This window comes from Galeopterus variegatus, unplaced genomic scaffold (assembly GCF_000696425.1).
Source record: "Galeopterus variegatus unplaced genomic scaffold, G_variegatus-3.0.2 Scaffold2656, whole genome shotgun sequence".
Taxonomy (NCBI): domain Eukaryota; kingdom Metazoa; phylum Chordata; class Mammalia; order Dermoptera; family Cynocephalidae; genus Galeopterus; species Galeopterus variegatus.
Genome location: NW_007728767.1, coordinates 78,613 through 104,558, shown reverse-complemented (window position 1 = coordinate 104,558; position 25,946 = coordinate 78,613). Strand labels below are relative to the sequence as shown.

Here is a 25,946-nt window from a genome sequence, read left to right as displayed (position 1 = left end):
TGCCAGAAGCAGGGTCTGAACATACTTTCAGGTAATCCAGGAGCCCAAGCTTTTAGCCACTAAGTCACCTCCCAAACATCCCCAACTAAATTCCTCAGAGCCATGCCTAACCTCTTGGGAAAGCTTTTGTCCAAGGGACATTTCATGCAGGTAAGTGGCTTCCTTATCACTGTTCTCACAGGTCCCCAGTGGAAAACATGCCTCGGGGATTAGGCCGGTGGTTATCCACCCTCACTCAGTTCCTTCCACCTCGCTCGGCCTGGTGTGGTGCCCCAGGAGGCTGACCTCTCTGAACTGCATCACCCAGGCTCCCTCGCCCTCCTGTAATCAGCTAATGAGGGCTGGGGCACTTGGTGGCCCCCGTGCTATGATTTTGACAGTGGCTGCTGTTCTGTGCCTTTTGTACAAGGCTCAAGCACCCCTGGTTCCCGCCCTCACCCTCCCACCCCCCAAGCCTGGGGGGGTGGTAAAGGCTTCCCGTGGCTGCTAGTCTCTGGGTGTCTAATCCTGGTTCCCCTAAACCTGCCCACACTTCTACAAATAGTCTCATCATTACATTCCTTTGATTCCACCCCTTCACAATGTGCCAGCTGTTTCCTGCTGGGGCCCTGATGGATCATTATTTTAGAAAGTGGAAACATGTACTTAAGTTGATCTTTACCCAAGAGTTTGTTCAGTTCTTCTGGTGGTATGGCTTGGAAGGCTTCGTTTGTGGGAGCAAAGACTGTGTAGACCCCTTCCCGGTTGAGCGTCTCTGTCAGCCCTGCAGACTGGATGGCAGCGACCAGCGTGCTGTGGATACACACACAGAAAAGTCACCTGCCTGTTGAGGGAGGGTGTTTTCCTTAAATAGTTCATAACTGGAGGTAGTAGAGCCCAGACAACTGGAATGCACACACCGTGCTGGTGTTTACACCCTCCCCATGCACAAGGAGGGAAGTAGTCCAGCCTTCATCTCTCCACCCACCGTACATGCTAAGTTCAGTTAAATGAGCTTCTGCCAGAAGTCAGAGGCCAGAGCAGGGAGGATGGAGAAGAAAGGTCAGAGGCCATGGCTGAGCCACAGGGCCCTGGAGATGTGATTCTGGTGATGGCAGAAGGGTATGGTCTCTCAGGTCCTTGTGCACGTGGCTGAAGTCAGTGACAGGAAAAAACTCAATGTGACAGCACCCAGTGGTGAATGAGCAAGTCAGAAATGGACACAGCAGAGCAAGAAAAGAAACTGACATGGGGCTTCAGGAGCGGTAAGCAGGCCCTACACAGAAGGAGAGAGACCCGGCACATACTCACAGCCATGTGTTCTCTGCTCAGTTGGGACTTAACGATGAGAGGGATGTTTTCCTTGGATTTCAGTAATAAGAATATTCCCCTCCCCACTTCCCCTGGATGTGAGGATTACACTCCCAGAAATAACCTTTTTTCCCATTTTAAGCTTTCCAGGTGACCCTCATTCTTTCCCCATCCTAAGTCTGGAAGGTCACACTAGGATGCCACTAGTGTTAACTTGACCCCTAGGAAGCGGGTAGCTTGACAAATAGCTGAGGCCCGGCATCCTGCTCCAGCATGACCTCTTGGCAAAAGCCCCACCCTGGGATGGGACTAGTTACCTAAAGCGATTGTCACCCTTCAGGACATCCATGACGGTCCCCATTGGGGGGGTCAGCACCCGGTCCATGGTGAACAGGGTCCCATACCTGCCCCTCTTGTCGTGGGCAGCGATGCAGCTGTTCTCAATGCACAGGCTCTGCACAAGGAGAGGTGGAGAAAGAAAGGGCTGGTTATCCTCCCGAGCAGGGGCCTCCTGATTTGTTCAGGGTGTGTGCTGACAGCATCATCCACAAAGATCAATAGTATATATTGGGCTGGGTCATTAAGACTGGGATGAAATGATGTATCTTCTATAGAAACAAAAGCAATAAAAATGGTCTTTCTTAGGGAAAAAATGCCCATAGAGGCCCTAATAAAGTTATATAGAAGCTCCATAATGACAACATCAGTTACAGTGCAGTCCATTGACAATGATCAAATAAAAAGATCAAGTTCACTTATTTATTTATTTATTCAACAGATGACAACCATCTGGAGCCAAATGGTGCTGGTTGCTCCCAGGCAAGAACAATGAGTTGTGCTTTCTATTTGATATTTCAGGGTAACTGTTGGGTTTCAGGACAGAAAAGAGACAGGAGAAGAGGGAAGAGAGCCTTCTGGATCAAGGAAGGCTGTGCTTCGGGTCAGGGGGCTTTTCTTCACATAAGCTAAGAAGGATTCCAAACCCCATACCTCTTCCCATGTGTTCATCCTGAGTTCAAGGCGGACTTACTGCTGAACAGTCCAGGTCAGACAGTCAGACAGGTGTGTGGTTTATTCTCAAAGACCTCCACAAGAAGAGATTCTAATCCTTCTATGGGCTCTATTTGAACATCATACATACTTCCCAGAAATGATTCCCTTCCTTATCAGAAAACAGTTCTCATGCAAGCTCTTGCTTATTGAGGTCTTCTTTTTTTGTTGTTGTTTAACACTAATACAACTTATATTTCTTAGAGCTGAGCCAAACAAGGAGCATGATTTAGGACTCAGAACTTACATTACGATAAACAAAAACTCTCAGTTTTTTGCCACCCAGAGTGTCCAGGGTCTGTCCATGGTATAGATACTTGGAGGCCAACTGGTCTTTAATTATATGGTTCAGAAGCAAATTCTTCATACGGCCATCAATTGGAGGGGTTCCATCTGCAAGAGAAGGTGTGGTAGGTGCAGTGAGTCATGCTCCTGAAATGAAGAGAATGATGAGACAGATTCAGTGGAAAGCCTGTTCCTCCTCAAGTGTGAAAATGGAGTTTGAGCAACCAAGTGAAGCTGCAAACATTATTTAACATCTGGCATCTTCTGTGGAAAAAAGAAAGGTCCTGATAGCCAAGACTATTTGGGGTTTTGCCTTGAGAGGGAAGGGAAGGCACGCACACAACTTGGCCTCCTCGTCTGCCTTCCCTGTGGCTGCAGCTCAGCCATATCCTCACTCTGACCTCCTGACTATGCATTGGCAGGAGACCCTGAAAATAAAAAGGCGAGGGAATGCTCTGCTCTCCTGACAGATGCAAGGACTTGAGTTCTGAGCAACACATCCCCAAATGCATTCTCGGTTCTGCCTAGCAGAACAACAGAGCCTCCCAAGCCCCTACTGAAGTCACATCTGCTGTGAGTTGAGCTCGGTGCAAGTTCTAACGTTCCAGGTGAATCAGGGAGAGTGTGGTGCAGGCGATGGGGTGGGGCAGCTGCCTCCAGAGACAAACCAACAGGGATGCTTTCTCCACGTTACCTTTAAATACAGAATTCAGGGGAGCCAGGAGGGTCAGCCGCTCATTTCCGGAGAGATAAGTGCCAAGGCCAGCTTGTCTAAAAAGGTCAATAGCTGTGGAAACGTCAGACTCCGCAGCCAACTCAAAGAGCGTCTTGGCTACAAGGAAGGAGAAAGTGGGTTCAAAAGTTAAAAGTGCTGTTTTAATTTATCATTCATGCATTCCAGGGCATGACACACATCAGCAGGAATGTCATCTCGTAAGTCAACAATCCCTCTAAACACTGCTGGGACTCAGTAGGTTTGTGTCATCAGAGGAACAGTTGCCCAGAAAATCTAACCAGTCAAGGAAACAGGTGAGCTTCAGCGGGGCAGAGGTTGGCCTCTGTCCAGGCCCGGTGCAGCTTGGTCAGGGTACTGTCTCATGCTGGGGAGGAAGGCAGTATTATGTGTGTTATGGCTTCTGAAGAGCAAATTAGGCCAGCGACCACACCCATAGAAAGACTTTTGGTTTTTTTCCTGTGAGATTCCTTCACTCATGGGCAGTAGTGGAGGAATAACTCCCTGGAATTCCATAATGGGTCTAGGATGCTGAATGGAACACTAGCCAAAGCATTCAAGTCATTCTCCTGGGTCAGTGACCCTGGGAGGGCTTGGGTACTACTGAGAAAGCAAATGCTCTGACGTCAGCAAATGTCCCTCTGTGCCTAACCACAGCAGGCACATCTTCTGAAAGGCTTCCGTGATTCTGTCTCTCCCTCCCCAGATAGCTTCAATGGCTCCCCATTGCCTCCAAGATAACATCTAGACTTCCATGCCTGAAGCTCAACACTCTTCATAATCTGGCCACAACCAGTTTGTGGAGGCTGAGAGGCTATGAGCTGTGTCCAGGCAGGAAAGCAGCTCCAAAGATCCCTGAATGTCCCCAACCCTACCACCACCAGGGTTGGCAGAAAGGACGGTGGGCTGGGCAGGACCAAGGCCCCCTGAGGCCCGGCTTACCTGAGTCTGGGATGAGCAGCTCATCGATGAAGTGGATCACACCATTGGTGGCCAGGATGTCTTTGTTGGAGATGATGGCCTTCCCATTGACAGTGAGCATGTCCCCGCTGCAGCCCACCTCCAGTGTGGTACCCTCCAGGGTCTCCACGGACAGCCCTGCGACAATGGCTTCTGCACACATGGCTGACTTCAGGATATGGTTGTTCAAAAGATCTGGGGGCCGAACAGGACACAGGTCAGGGCAGAGCCTGCTCCAGCCTGGCCTCAGGGGCTGCGCATGGTCTGCCCATCGTGAGGAGTCTATTCTCCCAAATGAGTACCTTCAGACAAGGCTGGGGCACCGGAGGGCCCAATCCTCCTGTCCTCCTGCCTGCTGCGCTCTAAGACCAGCTGTGGCTCTGCTGTCACACTGCCTGAGTTTGAACTCTATGGCCACTTGCCAGGGGCGGGACCCTGGGCATGTCATTTAGCCCCTTTGAGTCTCAACTCTTCACCAATCAAGTGGAGGTAAGACTAACATTCATCCCTTCGGGCCATTGTGGGGCTGACACGACGTTGTGAACATGAAGCACTCAGCACAGTGCCTGGCAACAGAGTACGTGCTTGACAAGTGTGAGCCATTAGCTCATTAGTACCTGAACTTCAGGGATAAAGGAAAAACGCAAGCAAGACTACCATGGCCTTTTTTTTTAAATCTATTAGCCTTTATAGAAACATAAAATGTGGTAGGAAAAGATGAAAATCACAGCAAATGACAGTTTTGAATTATCTGTACACTTCATTTGTCCAGGTTTTTGTTCATTTTACCCAAGGATCTACTGGTTGCCAGGATCTGTCTTGGGGGTTGGGAACGGTGGTCAGTAAGACATGGACTTTGCCCTTCTATTTACCACACCCATAAATAATAAATATAATTGTTTATTCACTTGTCCAAGTGTACTTTAGGGGCAGGGCAGGGGCTGGGGGTCCCAAGGAGGGCCCCTACCCCAGTTATGGCTCTCGCTGGCCTCGATCACTCCAGAGACCGGACAGGCTGGACGGAGAAGCTGTGAGGACGTGCCCCCACCTACCACAGGCTGAGCAGCTTCCTAGACTGACGCCCACCAAGGCCAGTGAGGCCTTTTGTCTTGTATTCTCACCGCAGAGGCAAGTTTCTGTCTGTCCCCAAGGGTGAGAACCAAAACTGCGCTGTCATGGGCAGAAGAAAGCCCTGCAGAGGCATTGGCTGCTGCAGACTGTGGACGGCCTTGAAGGCTGGTGCTGGCCAGATTCAGCCGCAGGGGAAGAGAAAGGGTGGCAAGACCCTACATGAATGAGGCCTCTGGGGATTTAACTTCTCAGAGAAGGAAGCCGAATCTGAGGGTGGGGGAGGGGTGGCCTGCCAGGGCTCCTTAGAGCAGGGTCAGGGCTGGAAGTCAGTCTTCCAACAGGGCATGCCAGTGCAGGGCTGCTTCTCACCTGTCTGCCAACCCACTAGTCACAAGGAGACACTGTTGGTGGTGGAGCCACAAGCCTTTTCCTCCAAGTCTGGCAGCAATAGACCAAGGGCCCTTGCTTTCAACAAACCAGTTACTGAATAGGAAAAGCAGATTTGCAAAAGGGATAAATTAAGGGTCTTTTTTTTTTCCTTACAATTTATAAAAGGAGTTCTGACACCTATGAAGACACAAACGTGATGTGTACAAAACATGTTTTAATGAGGAACATAGCTCTAAGTGGAGCACAAACTATGCTGAGGTGCATCTCATTTTCTCCAGGCAACCTTTGGGACCTCAACACCAGCCCTCATTCCCACGATGTGCTGTGAGCCCCTCTGTCATTGCAGTCACCAAGTCAGAGCCCAACAACCTGTTTTTAGGCCTGATGTCCCCACTAGGCTTCCACTTCCTGGAAGGCAAAGGTTGTACTACACTCGTTTTTGTGTCCCTGGTTCCCAGCACAGGCAGGCACACAGAGGCACCATGATCATCTGGACACGGAACAGACCCCACCTGTGCTTTCAGAAATGTGCTCTTTCCCAGCCCTGCACAGCCAGAAGGAGAACATTTTAAATGTATAGGGTGCCTGGAATGCATCAGGCATTTTATATAGCACATTGCAAAGGTGGGTTTAAATAGATTCAAAAGAAATGAAGTCACACCTGGATTATATTTAGGAGAAACAGGGCGGTTGGGGGGCACTGGGGACCTGGGGGCTACTCTCCTTTCCAATACTCAGGGACCATCAGGTAGCAGCTTACTGCTCATGGCCCTTCAGAGGTCCTGGAGCAGAGGGTGTTGGGGGTGGGGGAGGCAGAGTCCCCTTCTGACCTCCCTTCCATGCGTGCCCCTTCCCTCTCCTCCAGAGAGAATCAGTTCCCTGCCTAAGCCAGCAGCTCACTGAGGACAGGAGGATGGAGCTGGCAGCGAGAGCTGAGAGTTGACTGCTAATGGTTTTTAACTGTAATTCTGGCTTATCCATGAGGCCCCTAGCCAAACACAGGAAGAGTTAAAGGATCAGCAGGATGATTCCATTTCAAGGACTCAGGTCCTAATACCCCCACCCCACATTTCCAAGCTGCTGCTCCACCTGAGAGCCTTGCCCTAGCCTTGGTCAATCAAGCCTTTAACTGTCCCTTTGACCAGGGTTGGCTGTGGACCTACAGCTCTGCCTCCCTCCTCAGTCCAACTGTGTCCCTAGACAAAGGCTGCTGGATTGTGGACTTTTCCCCCATTGTCAGGGTGGGACTCCACTCTCGCTTCTGCAGAGATAAGGCCAGCTGGGGACAACAGGACAGGATGGTCCCAAGCCACAGCTGCAGCGGCCACCCTGAGAGTCACCTCATGGTGGGTGGCACATCTATGTTGGACTAGAGTAAGTCTTGGGCTCAGTCTGGCCACTCCAGTGAGGCAGCGGCAGGAGCCAAGGGCTGCTCACCTCTAAGGGCCTCTGGGTCGCCCAGGATCCGGTTCAAAGTCTCAGCAGGGATCTTTTCAAAGGCCTCATTGGTCGGGGCCAAGAGCGTGAACTGACCATCACCCTCTAGCAAGGTGTTGAGCCCTGAGGCGGCCACGGCAGCCTGTGGGGAGGGGAGAGAATGGAGTGTTTCTTGAAGGCTCTGAGGTTCTCCGCAATGAGACGCACACACACACAGCCTCGCCATCCCCCCTTGAAGGCTCCAGGCTTTGGTAGAAGCCCAAGATGAAAAGAGAAGCAAACCAAAGCCCACCACTTACCACAACCTCCAGGGGCCTTGCCTGTCTAAGCTCCAGCCATGCCGGGCATCTTTCAGGTACGTAGCATGTCTGCTTCCTTCCTGCCTCTGGGCCTTTGCCCCTGCCCTTCCCTCTGCCCTTCCCCTTCTTTGCTTCTCTGACTCTATTTCCTCTTTGACTAAAATATCATTTCTCTGGGAGGTCATCCCCTACCCTGCCCCTGCCCCCAGATGAAAGTGAGTCTGTCTGCTACACACATGTTCACAGCTGGCTGCCCTTCTCACAGCTGGAATTCAAAAGGTAATTCCTTGTGTGAGCTCCATGAGTGTGAGGATCACATAACTCCTTCTCTACACGGCAGCCAGGACGATCTTCTAAAAGCCTGAGTGGCTCCCTGCTGCTCTCAGGATGGAGACAGACTTCTTCCCCCGTCTGCAAGGCTCCGACCTCACCTTCTGGCCACTTGGCGCTCCTCACGGTGGCCCCCTAGCCTCTGCAGCTGCTGCTCCTGCTTCCCAGCCCTTAGCCTTGCTCTCCCCTCTGCTGGGTGGGCTCTTGCCCCAGAATTTTGTATAACTGGCCCATTCTCATCCTTCAAAAGTCATCTGTTCCAGAGGCACGGTCCCTGACCGCCAATCCCACGTGGCCTGCCCCCACTACCCTTGCTCACGTTTACCTGCTCACTTCACAAGGCTCTTTGCCATCTGTGGCTTATCACCTTGTTTATTTCCTTCTGGTCTGTCTCAACAGACAGAATGTTAGTTCCACCGAGGACAGAAACTTGTCTGCTTGTTCACCTCTATGCCCCTGGCACACAGTACCATACCAGGGTGGTAGCAGGTGCTTAACAAGTGTGTATTAGAAGAGGAAAGATGGGCGTTAGGGAGGGTCAGAGGGGAAGAAGGAAGGAAGGAATATTCACCAAACATATTGTAAGAGGAGGTTCCTCAATAGGATCAACTGCTATTAATCAAACTATGTGCAGCCAACTTTGCAGGAACATCATCTCCTTGTAGACCCCTCCCTGCCTTTTGAGTGATTCAGAAGAAAAGAAGAAGAGCCTAGAGAGCCAGACTCCCCGGGCCCTCCAGGGCCACTTGCTGTCACCCAGTGATGCCAGCAAGCCCCACTGTGTTTTTCTCTCTGTGTTGGAGATCTCCAGGGAGGGACCATCCCACTCCCACTTGCATCCTTTGTGGTTAGGAAGTTCTCCTTGAATCAGGGCAAAAACCCTGACAGGGCAGCCTGTGTTCACTTCCTCCTGAGCAGCCGCTGCCAAGAGGAACGCCTGCATGCCCCTCCGGTTGTGAGACAAGTGCCTGCAGGGGGTGGGGCGGAGGCGTGGAGAAACAGTATTCTGTGGCCCACAGCAGTCAGAAGCCAGGCCAGAAGTCAGACCCCAGATTCCTGTGACCATACTGGTGGCCCTTCTACTGGTCTGAGCTCCAAGGAAGCACAGGTATGGCTAGGGTAGGAGTCCTGAGGTGGAGTGGGGTGAACACGTGATTCAGAAGCACTGTGCAGCCCGACAGGCCATTTATTCTAGTTCCTCTCATGAGAGCCACCATCTGGGAGGAAGGGACCTCCCACCTCTGGAAACCACAGGGCAGGCCCAGGCAGCCCAGGGCTCAGAGGATCCTGTCCTGCTACAGCTACAAACCACTGAACTTTCTAGGGGAGCCAAGGAAAGGAAGGCTTTACAAAGGAGAAGATAGACAGGGAATTTCACAGGTTAGGTCAAGCTGAGTGTCTGATTAGTGGTTTCTCCATGTTCATGGGCATTTAGGGGCACTTGCTCTTGTTTCCCTACATGAGACATCGTCTGCTCCTCCTGCAGAAGAGGTCCTCTCAGGACTCTCTTAGGAGGCAGCGTGTTTCCAGCCTGGGCCTCCGCCCAGGGCAGTCTCTCACCCGAAGTGTCTCAAAGGTGTCCTCAATCTCGATGATCTGCTGGATGTTGTTGGTGACAGTGGAGATGACCTTATCGATGAGGTGTACCACACCATTGGTCGCATGGTGGTCGGCCTTCAGCAACCGAGCACAGTTGACGGTTACGACCTGCCCAGAGAAGAAGCAAGGATGAGTGGTTGACACAACAGAGGCATGGTCCCCAAGCCCCAGGGGGGAAACAGTGTTTCCCAACACAGTGGCAGAATGTGAGTCCCACAAGCTGTGGAACTAGAGGGCCCGAGGAGAAGCAGGCACAAGCAGGCAGGGGCTTTTCTACAGCTTATCACAGCTGCAGGGCAAAACTCAGAGACCAGCTCCACGTAGGGACCAGAAGCGAGCTCATTGTAGACAAGACACTGCCACATAGCTGGGGAGTCCCGTACCCCATTGGGATAGTGGTGGATCTGGATGTCGGAGTTCTGGTACATGGAGGTGAGGGCCATGCCATGTTTCAGCTCATCTGTCAGGACCCTCCTGCCCACCATGTGGTAACGAAGGGCGTTGAGCAGCTCGATGTTGACGTTGCTTACCAGGGAGTCCAGCACTTCCTAGAGGGAAGGACAGTGTGACAGGGAGCTGCAGACCCCATGTTCAAGAGATGGGTCCTTGATACCCCAGGAAACAGGCTTCTTAAGTTCCCCTGGGCCCAGCCTCTCTTCTGCCAAGGATCCCTCCTCAGTGAGCACCAAGGTCTGTCTGTGCAATGGGCAGGATGGGGCGCTTGAGCTATACTTTAGCGCAAGTTCCATGGTTTTATCTGAGGGGTTATGTAAAAAGCTTCCTGAAACAGTAGGAAATCACTACTGAACCCCATTCTTCATGCCCACCCTTGGGAAGTAAGGCAGTCCCCAGTAAGAGTCCCCAGGGCAGAAGGAGGTCATCTCACAGCTGGCAAGGAAGCCCAGGCTTCGTTGCTGGGAGCGAAGATGGTGAAGCTCCCGGGCCCCTCCATCTCAGGCCTCAGCTTCTCAGTGCGGTCCGTGTACAGCTGAGTGGTGGTCGATCCCACAACTCCCAGGGTCTCGTAAAGGTTTGAGAGTGGCAGGGCTGCAGGGGCAGAAGACAGAAGGAAGGATGGGCCTCTGGGCACCCTCCATAAGCAGACTACACCCTCCCTTCCTACCTGGAGAGGACGGTTCATCAGTAGGTGAGGAGGGGCGAGGAAGCATCTAGAAAAGCCCAGAGACAGCCTCCTGCTGCGGAACTTCAGCCTTGTTATGTGCTTCTTGAAATGACTCAGTAGGTCCAATGCTTTACAGATGCTTAGATAACACAAGCAGCATGGTGCACCAGAAATAGATATTCTAATTACAACTAGTCTTACAGATTTATCTAGTTATAGAACTGGTTCTCTGATGGCCTCTACTAGAATGAAAGAACTTTATAAATCTTAGAGGTACTGTGTGTATTTGCAGGCAATAAAATGTTATTTCTTAAAAGTAGTCTGAAGTTTAGAAGGGCCTTCTTAGACCGTGAACTTAATGTTCATTTTGAAGGGTCTGAATAGGGTTCAGAGGTTGAGCTCCCCTTCTAAGGTCCATCTCCTCATCTCATCGATTTCCGCCCCCTGCCCCGCCTTCCACCCCCTGCCCCGCCTTCCACTGAGTCAGCAATGCCATGGCCCCGCCCACACCAACCACATCCTCCTCGTGACCTTGGCACCAACCAAATTGCCCCCTCCCTTTTAAATCTCACTCTCCTATTCTTAACTATAAAACAGTTTCTGGTGGTGGGTGGCTCTGACAAAATTCACAGGTGCCGTGCTCCCTTTGGCCCCATGTGGCCATTCGTGGTGCCCTTTGTTGGCTCTGGGTGAGCCCATCTGGCCTGCCACTCTCCTCCCTACCAAACTCCAAGGGACCAGGTATAGATGCAGAGTGAGGCAGAGGTGGCTTGGGGTTCCCAGCCCAGCCAGAGACCAAGCTACCCCACCCACTGTCTAGCAGGGCTGATCAGCAACCAGGCCAGCACTGCTGGACACGTTTAGACTCACTCCCAGCCACCAACCACAAGGCCAGGAGCCTGCACCTGCTGAGAAGACCTGAGGCAGCCCAGAGCTGGCGTCTGCTCCACCCACTTGTCAAGGAGCCACTGAGGAAATGCGCTGTATCCAGCTTCCATCCTGGCCCCTCGCATGCACCCTCAAGGCCAGCGGGCACATGGGGAGAATGCCAGCACATCCTCAGGCTACGGATAGCCCCCCACAGACTCTGCTGCCTCTTACACGGGTATCCCTCCCTCCCACTGCTCCGTTCCATCCACACCACCAGGCAAGGCCAGGCCTATTCACCTGCTGGACAGCCCTTCTCTCCCGGGACCTTCTCATATCCAGGACAGCACTCGTAGCTGATGACTCTGTAACGAGACCCACAGACGTGTGTTAGGCGGGCTTCACTCCTCACATATCATCGGGACCTCTCCAGGAAGAATCACCCCACCACTGAGGAAGAGGAAGTACCCCCTCTCATAGGAGATCATTTTCTAAGTCATATTGTGCCTTTTGTTGGCAAGGAGTCTCTCACTCCTCCTGGGCTCTGCGGATGTTCCTGATGGCTGCCAACACCTACAGCAAACCAATGAGGAAACAGGACTCTGGCAGTTTTAGGAGGACTCTAGAAAACATAACTCACCAAGAATTTATCTCCGACATAATTCATGGGAAACCTGATGATTAGTGCTGAGAGGCAGCAGGGGGCAGAAAAAGCCCTCCACCAGTTCTAGCTCTGAGTCTGCCACTAACTAGCTGCGACATCCCCAGCCAGTCCCCTCTTCTCTCCGGATCTCAGTTTCCTCATATGTAAAAAGCACACGTGTATCATGCAGTGGTCATTGGATTAAATCCCTCAGGTCTTTTAACTCTGACTTAATAACCAAAAAGGGTAGGGTATATATGATTATCAAGTTTTTCTCAGCCTTCACAATCAAACGTTAAAATCAAAATAAATATAAAGTTTCTCTTATGAAGATCCTTGGATTTAAAAACTTTTTTTAATTAAAAAATGTAATCAATAAAAACATTTTTATGGTTTCAAATCGCAAATAGACAAAGGATTATATAGTAAAGTGTTCCCCCACCCATGCTCATCCTTCAAACATCCCATTGTCCTCTCAGGAGACCGGGAATACTGCCAGTTTGCAAGATTCTTTGCATTTGGATGAACACAAGACTGGGAGTGTACAGTTTTAAACTTTGAAAACATTTGTTGAGGAAAACCAAAACCTCCTCCTCTCCTAACTCAGACCAGTCCATCATGGGACATTGACCACTGTCTGGAGGTCTGGAACACATAGCTTCAGCTAACCCAATATCCTAAGGAAGCCCCAAAGACTGAAAATTCCCATAATATTGCAAGAAAGGATGTGCTCTGAAAGCCTACACCTAAGAAAGACTTGCATAAAGTCAAATCCCCAAGTTCCACTCTGCCCAGCTTGAGTTCACCTCTCCTTGGCAGCCCTGAAACCAAACACCAACAGCCACATCCTTCCCCTTCCTTTCTTATACATGGATATGCCCTTTGGGACAGGAGAAAACTCAGACTTTAATTGCAGAGGGTTTTACCACAGAATGGCTCACTCACTGTGGGACTAGCAGACACTTTAATGACATCACCAGGAGAGAGTCAGGCTAATCGGGAAGCAGAGAGAGTCAAGCTGATCGGGTTTTGGGGTGCTGGAGAGTGTTAGTGTGCCAGGGACATACTGCTCTTGTTAATTCAATTAAAGTCATCTTATGGAAGACTTGGTCAAATGAGAATGAATCCTGGTTCATCCATTATCCAGGGGGGTGTTTCAGAGACACACACATTAGCCAGGATTCTCAGGCAGCCAGGAAGCTGCAGGTGCCACTTTGCTAGGAATGGCCCCCCAGGAAAAGACTGAGGAGTGACAAGGTATGTCACATTCTTCTTTGCCCTGCTGTCTCCACCCTACTCCTCTTTCCCCCTTTTCTCCAGCCTTCCTGCCATCCTGTTCTTTTATAACCTTTCATCCTTGTACTTATAAGAGCTAAACAGGCTGTGGTCTCAGGACTGACCTTGACCGACCCACAACTTTATCTTTGGAGACTAAAGTCATCTCTGGAACTAAAGTAAGATTTGACTAATACACAACTTTCAAAGGCAATGTGGTATGAGAGAAACAGTACTAGAATTAGGAGACTTGGCTTGTGATCCATCAGTAACTAGAAGAGTGACCTTGAAAGTCCATTTCTCTCTCTGGTCTCTGTTTCCCAATCTATAAAATTGGATGAAGTTAAACTAGATGATTTCTAAAGTTCTTTCCGATCTCACATTTACCATTCTAGTCAACAGTCTCATTTCTAAGAAGGGAATAGAGAAGCACTCTTTCTGAGGATGGTGTCTGCCAACTACTCCCGGCTACGTACAGGGAGAGCTCCAAGCCTTGAACCCATAGGACCAGGGGACACCCATACATGGGATCCAGGCTTTCTCTGATAAATACCAGGGTTCTGTGGCTGGGGATGGGGAGGTGGGATTAGGTCAAGTCCCCTAAAACTTAGTTTCTTTCCAAAAGTGTCTGTGTGAAATTCCACGGAGTTGGAGAAACACAGTTGGGGGAATAGTCTTATCTTCAAGAGTCCCAGTCTTGGGGCCCACTGTGCACATGGATGTGCACACTTCACGGCTTGCAGCCCCCAACCAAGCTGGCCAAACACTCTTCTTCCATAACATTGGCTTCTGAATTCCATCTCAAAAAACTGCTAAAGAGCTGAACAGCTCAAGCAGCCTCACCAGGATTTCATTGAGGACAAAAGAAAACCAACTCTCCAAATGTGAACTTACGGGTTCCTGTGGCCAGGTGTGTGTATGTGTGTCAGGGGCAGGGCAGAGAAAGACATCAGGAGAAAGGGAGGGCTATGGGGCTGGGGAGGAAGGGACAGATCTAAGCAGAAAAGTCTCAGCATGGAGAAGGGTAGCTTAAGATGGAAGCAGAGAGAAAGGCGCAAGGGCTCTGAGCGGCAAAGGGATTTCTTAACATCACAGGTGGGCAAGGGCAGACCTCGGACTCTCCTTGCATTTCACCAAGTCCAACCCTTTTTTTCATTGCTCATAACAATGCACATATTTGGGGGAAAGAAGGCTGATTTGCAATGTTTGACATCTAGAGGACACAGATGGTATCTCCAGAGTGACTGGGGCTGACCCTTGCTAGCACTCACTGCTCCTCTCCATGTGTCCCACAGCAGTTGGACCACGCTCTGCCACCACACGTGGATGCTTATGCAGCACACTCCCCACAGCAGCGGCTCAGTCCCTGAGGCTGCAGAGCCTCACCCAGCCAAAGGCCTTTTCCTGGTTAACCGACCGTGGCTCTGCCAAGCAGCTTCCCCTCATCCTCTTGCCCTGCTGCCCTCTCCCCCTGCCTTCCTGCTGCCCACAAGCTGGAATCCCCACCCTCTCTAGGTTTGCAGGCATAAGCCGTGCCTCTCAGCAGGAGCACAGCAGCCTTGTGGGGTGAGATGGTTCCACTGCTGGGAGTTGCTCCCAGCTGTCCCAACAATACCAGCCCTTACTCTACATAGCCCCAGAGAATCACAGGGCAGCTGTAAAGTGCAGACAAGAAAATAGCACATTGATACAATCTTGACCGAACATTTCTGGGCTGGCAGTCTCATTAGTGCTGAGCTCAGTGTGCCCCTCTGCATGGGCTCTGGTCTTGGGGAAAACACAGATGCTGTGGGGAGATGGGCTGGGGGGCAATCAAAGAGTCGTGGGTCTGACACCATCTCTCTAGGATGAATGCAGGAAAGCATGGAGACCACAAGGGCTCCCATCTGTGGCCCCCAAGTTCTTAGGCTTCCCTTTACAGAAAGGACCAATCTGTTAGTCTCTGAATCTAATTTCATCAACCAGAGCTGCTCTGATTAAGGGCTCCTGGCTTCTCCCTGACCAGACATAGTCTAATAAATGAAAACTTCAGGTCAGAAAAAGCATATCCTCTAGGGCAATGAGCTACTAATTATTTTGTTCCAGCTTCCCAGGACAGAAGAATAATTTGAGGAAGAAAGTACCTGAATTAGGAAGGCATTTAAGAGAGGGGCAGAAGGATGGTGTCGACCCACGGTCTAGAAATAGAGATGTTTGGGAAGCTGTCCTCCATGCCCCTTTAACGTTTGTACTCATGACTAGATGGAGAGAAGTATTGATATTTCTCTCCCCAAAATAATTTTCCGAGAAGTTAATACAGTAACTGGAAACGACCACTCTCCCTAGGGCACTCACCATTTGGCTGGCTGTTCAGGCTGTAAATGCCTGGAGATTAACGAGACTCAGGAAGCAGATGGGACAGGGAATGGAGGCTGCGAGCCAGTAAGGTAAACCACTTAGTGGGTCATGATTTCCAAGAGGAATCACAGAGCAACATAGACTGTTGTCGTCTAGACTTTCGACAGGCCCCACGGAGTACCTGCCTGGAGCAGTTCATTTTCTGCACTCCTGGCCTTGGGAATGCAGCCAGGCTGGTTCTTAAACCTCCTGGTAGAACATGAGGGCTTGCTGTAACCTACTGTCCATGAGCCAAGGCCTCACACCACATTCACCAGGGGCCAGCCTGGTTAGTGATGAGGATGGAATCTTTAAGAACGGGACTAACATCTTTTGTGGCAATCTGTTTGTGTGTGGTGTGTGAGGGCATGTGGGGGCTCCTGAATGCTGACTGTGTCTCCTCAGTTCCTGTGACCTTCATCTGACCAGGGGTATTGGGGGACCCCCTGCAGCACGGGATCTTAGTGACCACCAGTCATTATGAGCAACTGGGAGAAGGTTGGTGCCTCTGGGCCAAATGGCTTCTCTGACCCTGTGGCAGCCTTGTCTCTGGGAACCACAGCTACAGGTTTGGGGGCTGTAGAGAGAGACTTGGGGCAGCCCGCCCAGGCCCTGCAGGCCTGCTCACTTGTGCACTTCCCATTTCACTGACATTAGCTGTTAGGCTTGGTCCTCTCTGGAGGCAGCATGTAGAGTGGACAGGCCTTCCCCACTGACCAGTGGCTGGCTTTGAGCAGGTCGCTTAGGCTTTCTGAGCCTCAGTTTCCCCATCTGTAAGTTGGCTAATAACTGTACTGATCTTTTAGGGTAATTGTGACAAATTAATGAGCTTACAAATAAGAAGCACCTAACAGATGCTTGATATTCACTAAGTGCTCAGTTGTTGAGCTTCTTCTAAAAAACCTCTAGCTATAAACTTTAGATTGAAGCCAGGTTAATAACTTCATTGAAAACAAAGTCCTACATGAGACCACAGATCACAAATTGCATTGTGATAAGTAAATCTCCCATAACACATCTACAGAATTCAATAGAATTTTTTCCCAATGCTTGCTGTAACAAAATACAAATTTAGTGACTTAAAACAACACAAAGTTTTTATCTTACAATTCCTGAGGTTAGAGTCAGAGATTGGCCTTATGGGGCTAAAATCAAAGGCTGCATTCCTTACAGAGACTGCAGGGGAGAACCCTTGCCTGCCTTTCCTGGCCTCTAGAGGCTGCCTGCACTCCCTGGCTCATGGTCGCGTCACTCCAGCTTCAGCTTTCATCATTCCATTTCCTTCTCTGACTCTGACCTGCTGCCTCCCTCTTATAAGGACTCTGTGATTATATCACACTCACCAGATGCTCCAGGATAATCTCCCCCTCTTAATCATATCTGCAAAGTCCCCCTTTCCGTGTAAGGGAACATATTTACAGGTTTGGGGATTAGGATGTGGACATCTTCGGGGGGCGGGGGGTGGTTTTTCTACCTACCATGGGCCTTACCCCATGTAGTACAGGGTTCACGTAGGTACTCAACAGAACAAAATTCCATGTCAGTTAAGCAGCCTCCTAGTTTACAGAATGGGATAGAACCTTCAGGAAGCACTGCCTAACAGGGGTGTTTGATGAATCTCCAGTGTTTGCTGTATGTCAAGTCTCAGTTATCTTGAAGCAGATTACCTGTGGGGTCTCAGCCGGCTGCACAGGGAACATGACACAGGGCAGGAGGCACTGGTGTGGGCCTGGGGATAGTCTAGATGGCTTCTCATCATCCTTTTCTTTTTCCTTTTGGGACCAAGGTTGTGGGGTATGGGAAAGGGAGGAAAAGGCTGGCTGGCTCTTCTTCAGCTTCACATTAGATGCTCTGAATACCCTGCCCAGAATTACACCTACTGAAAACAGCCCAGCCAGCTGATAGAAAGCTCGACCATATACCAGCTGACTTCAGTAAAAGTTAAATCTCTCAGCTTTAATGCAGTGCTGAAGAGGTACTAATATTTCAGCCCCTGGGCAAAGCAACTCCTGCTACTGGAGAAATGGGAATGTCCTGCCAGCTCATCTTGGCTTCAGAGAATGGCTTTTGCACTTGTGAAATGTGTTGCTTGTGAAAAAATTTCAAGACTTTTGGAATGAACAGCTGCCATGCTATCTGCCAGCTCCCACACTGGCCCTGCCTGTGCCACGTTTATGATGTCTGAGCTCCTGCTATGACTATTACATCCCCATGATGTCAACTCTTACTTGGCTGTTAAATAGGCCTCCCTCTCCCTGGGGCTTGCACAAAAGAAGCCTGTCAAAAGGCAGCCAGGCTTCCTGACCACAATTTCCTGCACCTTTACTTAAGTTGCCACACGTAAAAATTTTATGATTACTAATCAAACCAGGGCCTGAAATCACAGCATGGAATGCCTTCCGCCCTCAACAACGCTCTTTGTCTGATTAGCCATTGTATCAGTCTGGTGCACTTCAGGATCTGAAATAAAAGCTCAAGTGAATTTCCAAGTAATAAAATACACTCAATAGGGGCTCATTGGTAACCACTTCCTGTAATAAAATCCATATGTCACACTGACACATAGCACCAAAGACTGCTTCTTCTCTCTTTGGAAATGCAGAAAATCTATTGTCTGAAAACAGTGTAGCTTTACCTGATGGTAGCAGTACTGAGTGTGGCCAGTCCCCTCCCCTCTGGCAGCTGGAGTTCAGGACTCACCACAGGGGACAAGTGGCTCCAGGGTACTGTTTCAGCAGGCCTGTCCCTGTGTCACACGGCAAAGTCCTCACCTCCTGTGCTTGGTACCCCTCCTCTGCTTTCAAGTTCAAATTCTCCTTCTGGTCTTGGGCCTCTTGTTGGCCGGGGAGCCCCTCCCCCATGGCACTTTGCTTCCTTTCATCCCAGCACACACTTCTGCTCCAGCTTCTTCTCTGGAGTCTTGCTGAGAAAACTCCCACTGCCCACGTCAGCCTCATGCGGAGATGGTCTTCTTTGCTCCAACCACCATCAAGCTCACATTTTTCAGTCTGGTTCTCACCCACTAAATGCATCCAAGGACCCACTTTTCCCAGGATGACTCCAGCCAGCAGAGCCCTCTCCCCTTCCCACCTGAGGCACTTAATTCTGGCCACATGGTATCAGATGGCATGTCCCTCATGGGTCTCGGTCCTGGGTACACAAGTGCCCTGCAAAGCTGCTCTTATGCAGCTTGCTGGGATGACAGAGATAAGTTCTACCTCTTCCTCTTTCCCTCTCTGAATTCTCTGGATCTTTTCCAAGCCAGCTCCACCTTCCTGACACTGCACATGATGTTCCAGGAAAGGCTTCTCTTGTCCTGTATCATGAAATTTCATATCAATTCATGTTTTTCTGTCCTTATTTCCTCTTTCAAAGCTGCCCAAAGCAACGGCCACATTCAAGAGTAGAAAGTGAATATCATCTCCTTTTAGCTTTGGTCAACAGCTGTGACTAGGCTTTGCCTGACTCTACTCTAAACCTTACTTGCCCCCCTCCCTGCCCTGCCCCAACACACACACACATTTCTTCTTTCTCCCAGTGCTTGGGTTCCCGTCTGCGCTCACTGGGACGAGGGTGCTGCACTGTCACATTGCCACACTCTCAAAGCCAAACCTCCACCAGAAGGGAGGACTCGATCATCAGGAGCATTATGCCAACACACAGCTCTGTTGCTTATGCCTTGTCCTGGCACAAACATGGAGAAAGATGCAGGTAAAAGAACCAGTAAGCCAAGGTAGCTCATCACCAGCCAGTGTCAGCCTGGGAACTGCCAGGAATGTTATCAAGCTATTGTTCACCAGTCAGGCGAATGCTTCAACACAGGGGCACACCAAGAAACAGCATGGCAGACGCCACCCTGTGGCCAGATTGCCATCACAAAAAAAAGAAAATTGAACTAACAAGAAGGTGGTGCTCAATTCATACTAGCATTGGTAATTACCTAACACAATCAGGGCCACACATTGGGATATTTATTTCCACGTACATTTTAAAGACATGGTTATTAAGTTGGAAGACATGTCTGCTCAAAAGCTCACGGAAGTAAATCTAAAAATCTCGAACACTGGAAAATGTTCAAGATAGTAGCTTAGAGTTTCTTAATCTTCCTGTTGTGCAGATAAAAGGAAGGCCCTCACAAGTGGCTCAGGAGGTTCACATAGCACATCTTTCTATCTGTCAAAGAGAACCAACTTTAAGGTCTGTTGACAGCACTAAAACAGATTAGATTTCCTCAGAATGCTGTTAGAACATGCACACTACCTGGTCTCCATCAGGCAGCTGCAGTTGGGTTGAGGCCGCCTCCCTCCATGCTGATAGCAGCACCAACAAGCCCTGCTGTAACCACATCAGTCCATGCCCTATTGGCACTCTTACTTCTGTTTGTGTGGTCTAGATTTGCAGATTCTGGGGTAATAATAATAGCAGCTAGCATTTACCGAGCACTTACTATGTGCCAGGTGCCATATTCAGTCTTTTATGTACATTATTTTATTCAATCCTCATAACAACCCTGTAAGGTAGGTCCTTTTGTTACTCCCATTTTACAGATGAGGCAATTGAGAATTCTAAAGATGAAGCAAGTTGTCCAGGTAAGTGGCAGAGCCAGGATTTGAATTAGGGAGTCCAAACCTATGTTCTTAACATGCTATGCTGTCTCATAATGTGCATATTTCCAGTATTCTAAGTCTTCTGGGAGTGTTTACCTTAGGACTGCAGGGCAGGGGCTTTCTTTTCCAGAGTCACGTGCTGGTGGCTTCTCCGTGGGATATTTGTATCATTTAGTGAGGAATGAGAAACACACACACACGCACACACGCGCACACACACACACACAGGATTTTATGCTTCTTGCAATCCCAAACCAGCCCTGAAAAACATATTCAAGTCTTGTCTGCAGCCTTAAAAATGCAAAACAAAATTGGCCAGCTTCCTAAAATGCCACTCCCCAGCACACAGTGCCCTGACATGTTTGCACATGCATCTTCATGGTTCCTTAGGCAGCCTGACCTTTTAGAAGGCTGGCCCAGGCCCCGTGCACCTGCAGCTGGCATGCATGAAGTACAACCTCCCTGGTGGCTGGTGGTCTTGGGTAGTTACAGATACTCACGTTGATTTGCCACAGATCTTCCTCTGGTACCACTGCTTGCAGTTGGTGAAGTACTTCTTGTTGGTGCCAATGACCTTCTGCACGGCACACACGTTGGGGCTGAAAACAAAAACAGCAGTGTTAGCATGGTCAGTACGTCTACCCCACCTTGATGCCCTGCCCATCACGTTGGTCTTCCTGGGTTGTTAGAACTTAAAGAGATGAGGGAGAGACAGCCATTTCAGTCTTGATGCCAAAGGATGGCATGGGGATAGACTTTAGCCTTCTAGACCTAGATTCCCTGAAAGTTCCCCCACTCCAAATTAAAAATCATTAAAGTCTATCTTACACATTGATATAATTTCATACAAGTATCCTCTTTGACATGGGCATTCGGTAAGGGTGAATAAAAGCATCTTAACATTTTTAGATTGCATGTTACAGATTGAGAAAACTAGCAAAGTCCAAGTGGTGTATTTGCTAAGCAAAGCAGCTTTGGGACAATCCCCAGCTTTTTTCTATATCCACACCCCACACTGAACCCAAACCTGGCATCCCAGTGCATGTTGCAGGCACTGCCTTCATGGGGGGAAGGGCCCCAGCACCTCCCAGATAGCTCCATATACAGACACACTTTGTATCCCTAGACCAGCTGCCTGGTACCCAAAGACAACCCATCATGAATGCCCATCCTATAAACTAGAGGGCATGGCTGGCAGCTGGCAGGACCATGATGGGGGACACTCTCCCATTTATTCTTGGTTGCTCATTATTTAGACCCCAGCTGAGGTCTAATATCCCCCAGAGAACCATCCCTCCAATGCCCCTGGTGACACTCTTCTTTCCATCTGCTGACCTGGGATATAGTCCCTATTTGATGCTGAGTTCCAAACAGAATCCTCTAATTGATGGGGGTGGGCGTTGGATGTCTCTTCTCTTCAACTACCCTCAAAAGAACCTTGAGGCAAGTGTTCTGCCTTGTTCTGTCTCTGACATTCTGGAAGGGGCCCAGCACCCAGTCAGGGTGTAGAAAGAGCATGGAATGAACCTGTTGAAAATACTGCTCCAGGGCCACCCAGATCAAAAGAATCCTCAGGAACTCTGTGGAAGAGCAGAGTGCAAATGTCCTGGGTTTCTGCTGAGAAGCCTTTTCCAGAACCATAGGATTTTGTTTTTGTGTATTTTATTCTGGTGTACCAAGTCCTGACCCTGAGCTGTGCTCAGGCCAGGCGATGGCAGGGACCTTCATTAGGAGACCCTGGGAAAAGCAGGCTGCTGTGGCTGTTTGGTAATGATTGGGAGGGGGTCTTCCTGAGCTGGAGGCAGACAGTACATCTGACTGAATCACAAGCCAGAGGAAAGCAAAGCAAACACAGGCTGAGGGCCTTTACAAAACCGCTGTGCTCAGAGAGCTTCAGGTACCATCCAAAGGGTGGAGTATTTCTTTAATATCTACTCCCCTGTTACTTTAAAAGTGTAATCCATAGACATCATTTTATGTGCATGGGATTGTTCAGAAACACACCAATATTGCAGTGAGAGGTACTCCTACTGTCCCCATCACTGGGGCTGCAGGAACTTAGTCAATTCTCAAATATTCAGAGTCAAGTTATTGATGTGAGGGGAGTTCATTCTGACCTTTACTTCTCTGCCCTCTCTCTTCTACCATATGACTGTCACCTCTTGTCCAGCTTTTTGTTCAACAGGCAAAGATGAATGGGTGAGGAGGCACAGTGACTATTAGTGAATCTGTGTAAGAACATGAGGCTAGAGAAGTTAAGGCTGGAAAGGAGACCGCAGGCCAGCAGGAGGGAGGCCCCCACCTTTTCAGTCCTTGCTGGGGCTGACCAAACACCCGCAGTCTCCAGCAGATTTCTAAATACCTGGCTTCTCTCTTTGCTGCCTGGGATTCATAGGTCAGACAGTCCCCAAATAACCTTTGAAGAGTCCCTGCTAGCCACACTCCAACCCTGGGCTCTATTTATTGTTGTACAATCCCAGAAGTTCTTCTATCTGACCAGGCAGGAAACAATTACTGTCGATGAATTCCCTGCAACTTTCCGTAGGCGTTTGGCGAATCTTCAGTGAGTCTCTTGGGGATGTGGCTCCAACATTCCTCTGCACAGCGAGTTTCCACTGCTGCTGCCCTTTGTGACAGGCACGGAGACTGGGGGCAGCTGTGACCCTCTCTCTCTCACATCACGGGGTGTGGGGTGGGCCGTGTACATAGGAAATTTATGCTGAAGTTTAATTGAAATTAGCAAGCCATTTCTGGGCCTTCTGCCTCAAGCAAAATAGTGTTGTCGTTCAACTCAAATTTGGAAACCAAGTGCTTCAGGAAATTTTGTCCAGTTTTTGGTTGTTGATACTCAGAAGTGCGATTGCATTTTTACTTCTCTTTCAGTATTATATTTTTCTTTCCCTACAGCAACACACACACAGCTTTCCAAGAGATCATGTCAGTTATTACACTCCCAACAGCTTTCTGTGTTTGAATTAAGTCACTCTACCTCTAAGCTGCAGTTTTGCCATCTGTATAATGGGAACCTGGACAACAGATCTCGTCATGTCGTGAGGATGAAAGCAAAAGTGGTGATGGGAACAAAGTGCTGCACATGAGCAAGGCACAGTTACTGCCTCTTCCTTCACATCACGGAGCACGCGACATTTCCTTAAAATAACAAAGAGGTTTTCCTTCCCTTTTCACCGGTTCTCACTTTGAGCAAGGGGCTGGAGCTTGAATAAGGTTATCCATTTGCACAGGGTGCCACACCCATGTGTGCAAGGCCAAGGCAGCCCCATAGTATTTTCAGGGACAGTTAGATCAGAGCAAATGCAACTAAGCCTGCAACCATTTTGTTACAGTTCATGTGCCAGTGCATCCAGACTTTACTGGGGCAGAGGGTGCTTGTGTGACTTAGATCATTCTGCCCATCACAGATTACTATAGGCCTTTCCAACTGCTCTGCAAAGAGCTAATTAAGAGGATTAGCCTGCAGAAATATAGTGGGAAAGTTGATCCAATATCTGAAACTCATAATAAAGAGCATCTGCATTTAAAAAAAAATACCTTTTCCTGGCTGGTCAGTGTCTTTTCTGGGCTCTGAAAAAAAGGTTTGCTAAAGAGACAGTTCTTGGTGGAACTCCCTCAGTACCTTTGGGGACCCTTCACTGTGGCTATACACAGAGACACCATTCTGGGTGACAGTGCTTCAGGGCATGCTATAGGGATCTTCTCCTGACTTAGTAGCTAAGATACAGAAGAAAGACAAACTTCCCAGGCAGATGTGGCACCCAGACATAACATGCTTCATTGGCAAGGAAGGCAGAGAGACCAAAGGTGAGTTGGGCAGAGATAATAAAAATGCCAGCTTCTCACATTATGACTCTGAGGCCTCATATCCCCTTCATCTTTTTGACTTGCCCCCTCTCCTTCTTGTGCACACACCCTAAGTCAAACATGATTCACCCACTTCCCTAAAGACCCAGGACAGCCCCTGTGCTCTCCTCTTTCCAGAAGGGTGTTGAGGCTCTAGCATGGCCTGGCTTGATTTCATTCTGCAGGGTGGCCAGACTTGCTCCCAGCAGCCCCTCTCCCCAGAATCCCTGAGCACCTGATAGGCCAGGTAAGACCATAAAGCTGCAGGAAGAGGAGATAAGTAATCATATTCTCTAAAAGGGGCAGCCTGTACCCATGCCCAGAGCACTCCTAGGTGTGGGGAACGAAGGCTATGTCAGTGCCTAAGAAGTCAACTCTCCACCCCCAGCAATGAGTTTTGATCTGAGTATAGACCTGCCTGGTGTTCTGGAGGTTTGGGCACCTCCTGGGGGTGTGAATGCCAGATCTCAATAGCATTTGGGCTTTGCCTGAGGAGCTGCTACTCATGTATAGTTTTGTCTAGTTGTGAAAAAGCAGTTGGTGCAACCAGGTAGGCTGGAAGCTATAAGGAAGCCTGGCTATGTATGAAACAGGCATGGCCTGGTTTTGGATGTAGAAATACCTGTACTGCCCACCTCTGCCTGGGTCTGTGCCAGGGTCTTTGCCAGGACAGACCCTCTATCTGGATTTGCCCTCTAAAGCTCCTCTGTGGCATCTCCTCCCCTGCCAGATAGAGAGCAAGAGAATTCAATGACCCTCACACACAATGTACCAATGTGGAAACTGAGTCCAGAGAGGACACTCCACTTTCACATAGTCCTGCAATATCCACTGGAGCCAGAATTGGAATCTATTATAAAGCAATGGCTAGGTTTGTAAATGTGGGACAATTATCATTGCAAGTATTCTTTTGAGACACTGAAGATATGTTGGCTTTACGAGGCAAACCCAGGCAGAGGTAAAGACCGTGGCACAGACCCAGGCAGAGGTGGGCAGTACAGGTATTTCTGCATCCAAAACCAGGCCATGCCTGCTTCACACATAGCCAGGCTTTCTTATAGCTTCCAGCCTATCTGGTTGCACCAACTGCTTTGTCACAACTAAGTAAAACTATAGGTGAGCAGAGTCGAGCTTTGCCCAGAGAGCACTGTCTGGTGCCAGATGGTGGGTGCAGGGCATGGTCAGGTGCACAGGAGCCTGAGATACCCTGGATGTCGCCACCTTGTGTGGCCCCAGTCCCATGTCTGGAGCCTCTGGACAAGAACCTGGCTGGGTTGGAATATGTGCGCTGCTGGGTGGGCTTCCTCTCCGCTCTGGGCACCTTCTCCCGTGAATCTGGGCAGGAGGCTGCCAACTCTCCCTTCCTCCTATCAGCTGGGAGGAGAGGCTGAAAGCGTGGGCCATCTCACGCTCTTGGCCTCAGCTGGGGTCGCTGGTCAGCTCCTCCACCCCCTTCCTCCGCCACTGGCTTTCCTTCCATCGTCCCCCACCTCCCTCCACCGCGCTGCCTGCTTTTCGTTCGGGCTTTGTCCCCTGCTCTTCCAGCCCACTTCGATGCCCCCAGCGGCGTGCGCTCCGAGCCCAGGCGACCTGTCCCTCCGCTGCCCCCCGCGGGGCGGCTCGGCTTACCCGTGCTGGCGGCCCCGGAGCCGGCTGTGCTGCAGCACCAGCTGGTAGGGCGATTTGGCGGGGCCCGCCAGGGTCGCGGCGGGGCCCACGGCCAGCGCCAGGGCAAGAGCCAGCAGCCGCACGA

General features: G+C 49.9%; 1 protein-coding gene across 1 annotated transcript in view; it reads right to left on the bottom strand.

Annotated features, from left to right (window-relative positions):
* The window catches only part of TGFBI (transforming growth factor, beta-induced, 68kDa), a 32,049-nt gene extending 6,109 nt beyond the window's left edge, over positions 1–25,940 (bottom strand). Inside the window, exons 1-12 of the mRNA XM_008582510.1 lie at positions 25,823–25,940; positions 20,836–20,934; positions 11,735–11,799; positions 10,331–10,491; positions 9,828–9,992; positions 9,406–9,552; positions 7,217–7,358; positions 4,301–4,513; positions 3,320–3,457; positions 2,588–2,733; positions 1,608–1,744; positions 662–792 (exon numbers count right to left, since the gene is read on the bottom strand). Coding sequence (XP_008580732.1) covers positions 662–792; positions 1,608–1,744; positions 2,588–2,733; positions 3,320–3,457; positions 4,301–4,513; positions 7,217–7,358; positions 9,406–9,552; positions 9,828–9,992; positions 10,331–10,396 — 1,285 coding nt within the window. The 5' untranslated portion in view covers positions 10,397–10,491; positions 11,735–11,799; positions 20,836–20,934; positions 25,823–25,940. The remainder of the gene's footprint in view (positions 1–661; positions 793–1,607; positions 1,745–2,587; positions 2,734–3,319; positions 3,458–4,300; positions 4,514–7,216; positions 7,359–9,405; positions 9,553–9,827; positions 9,993–10,330; positions 10,492–11,734; positions 11,800–20,835; positions 20,935–25,822) is intronic.
* Between the last annotated feature and the right edge of the window lie 6 nt (positions 25,941–25,946).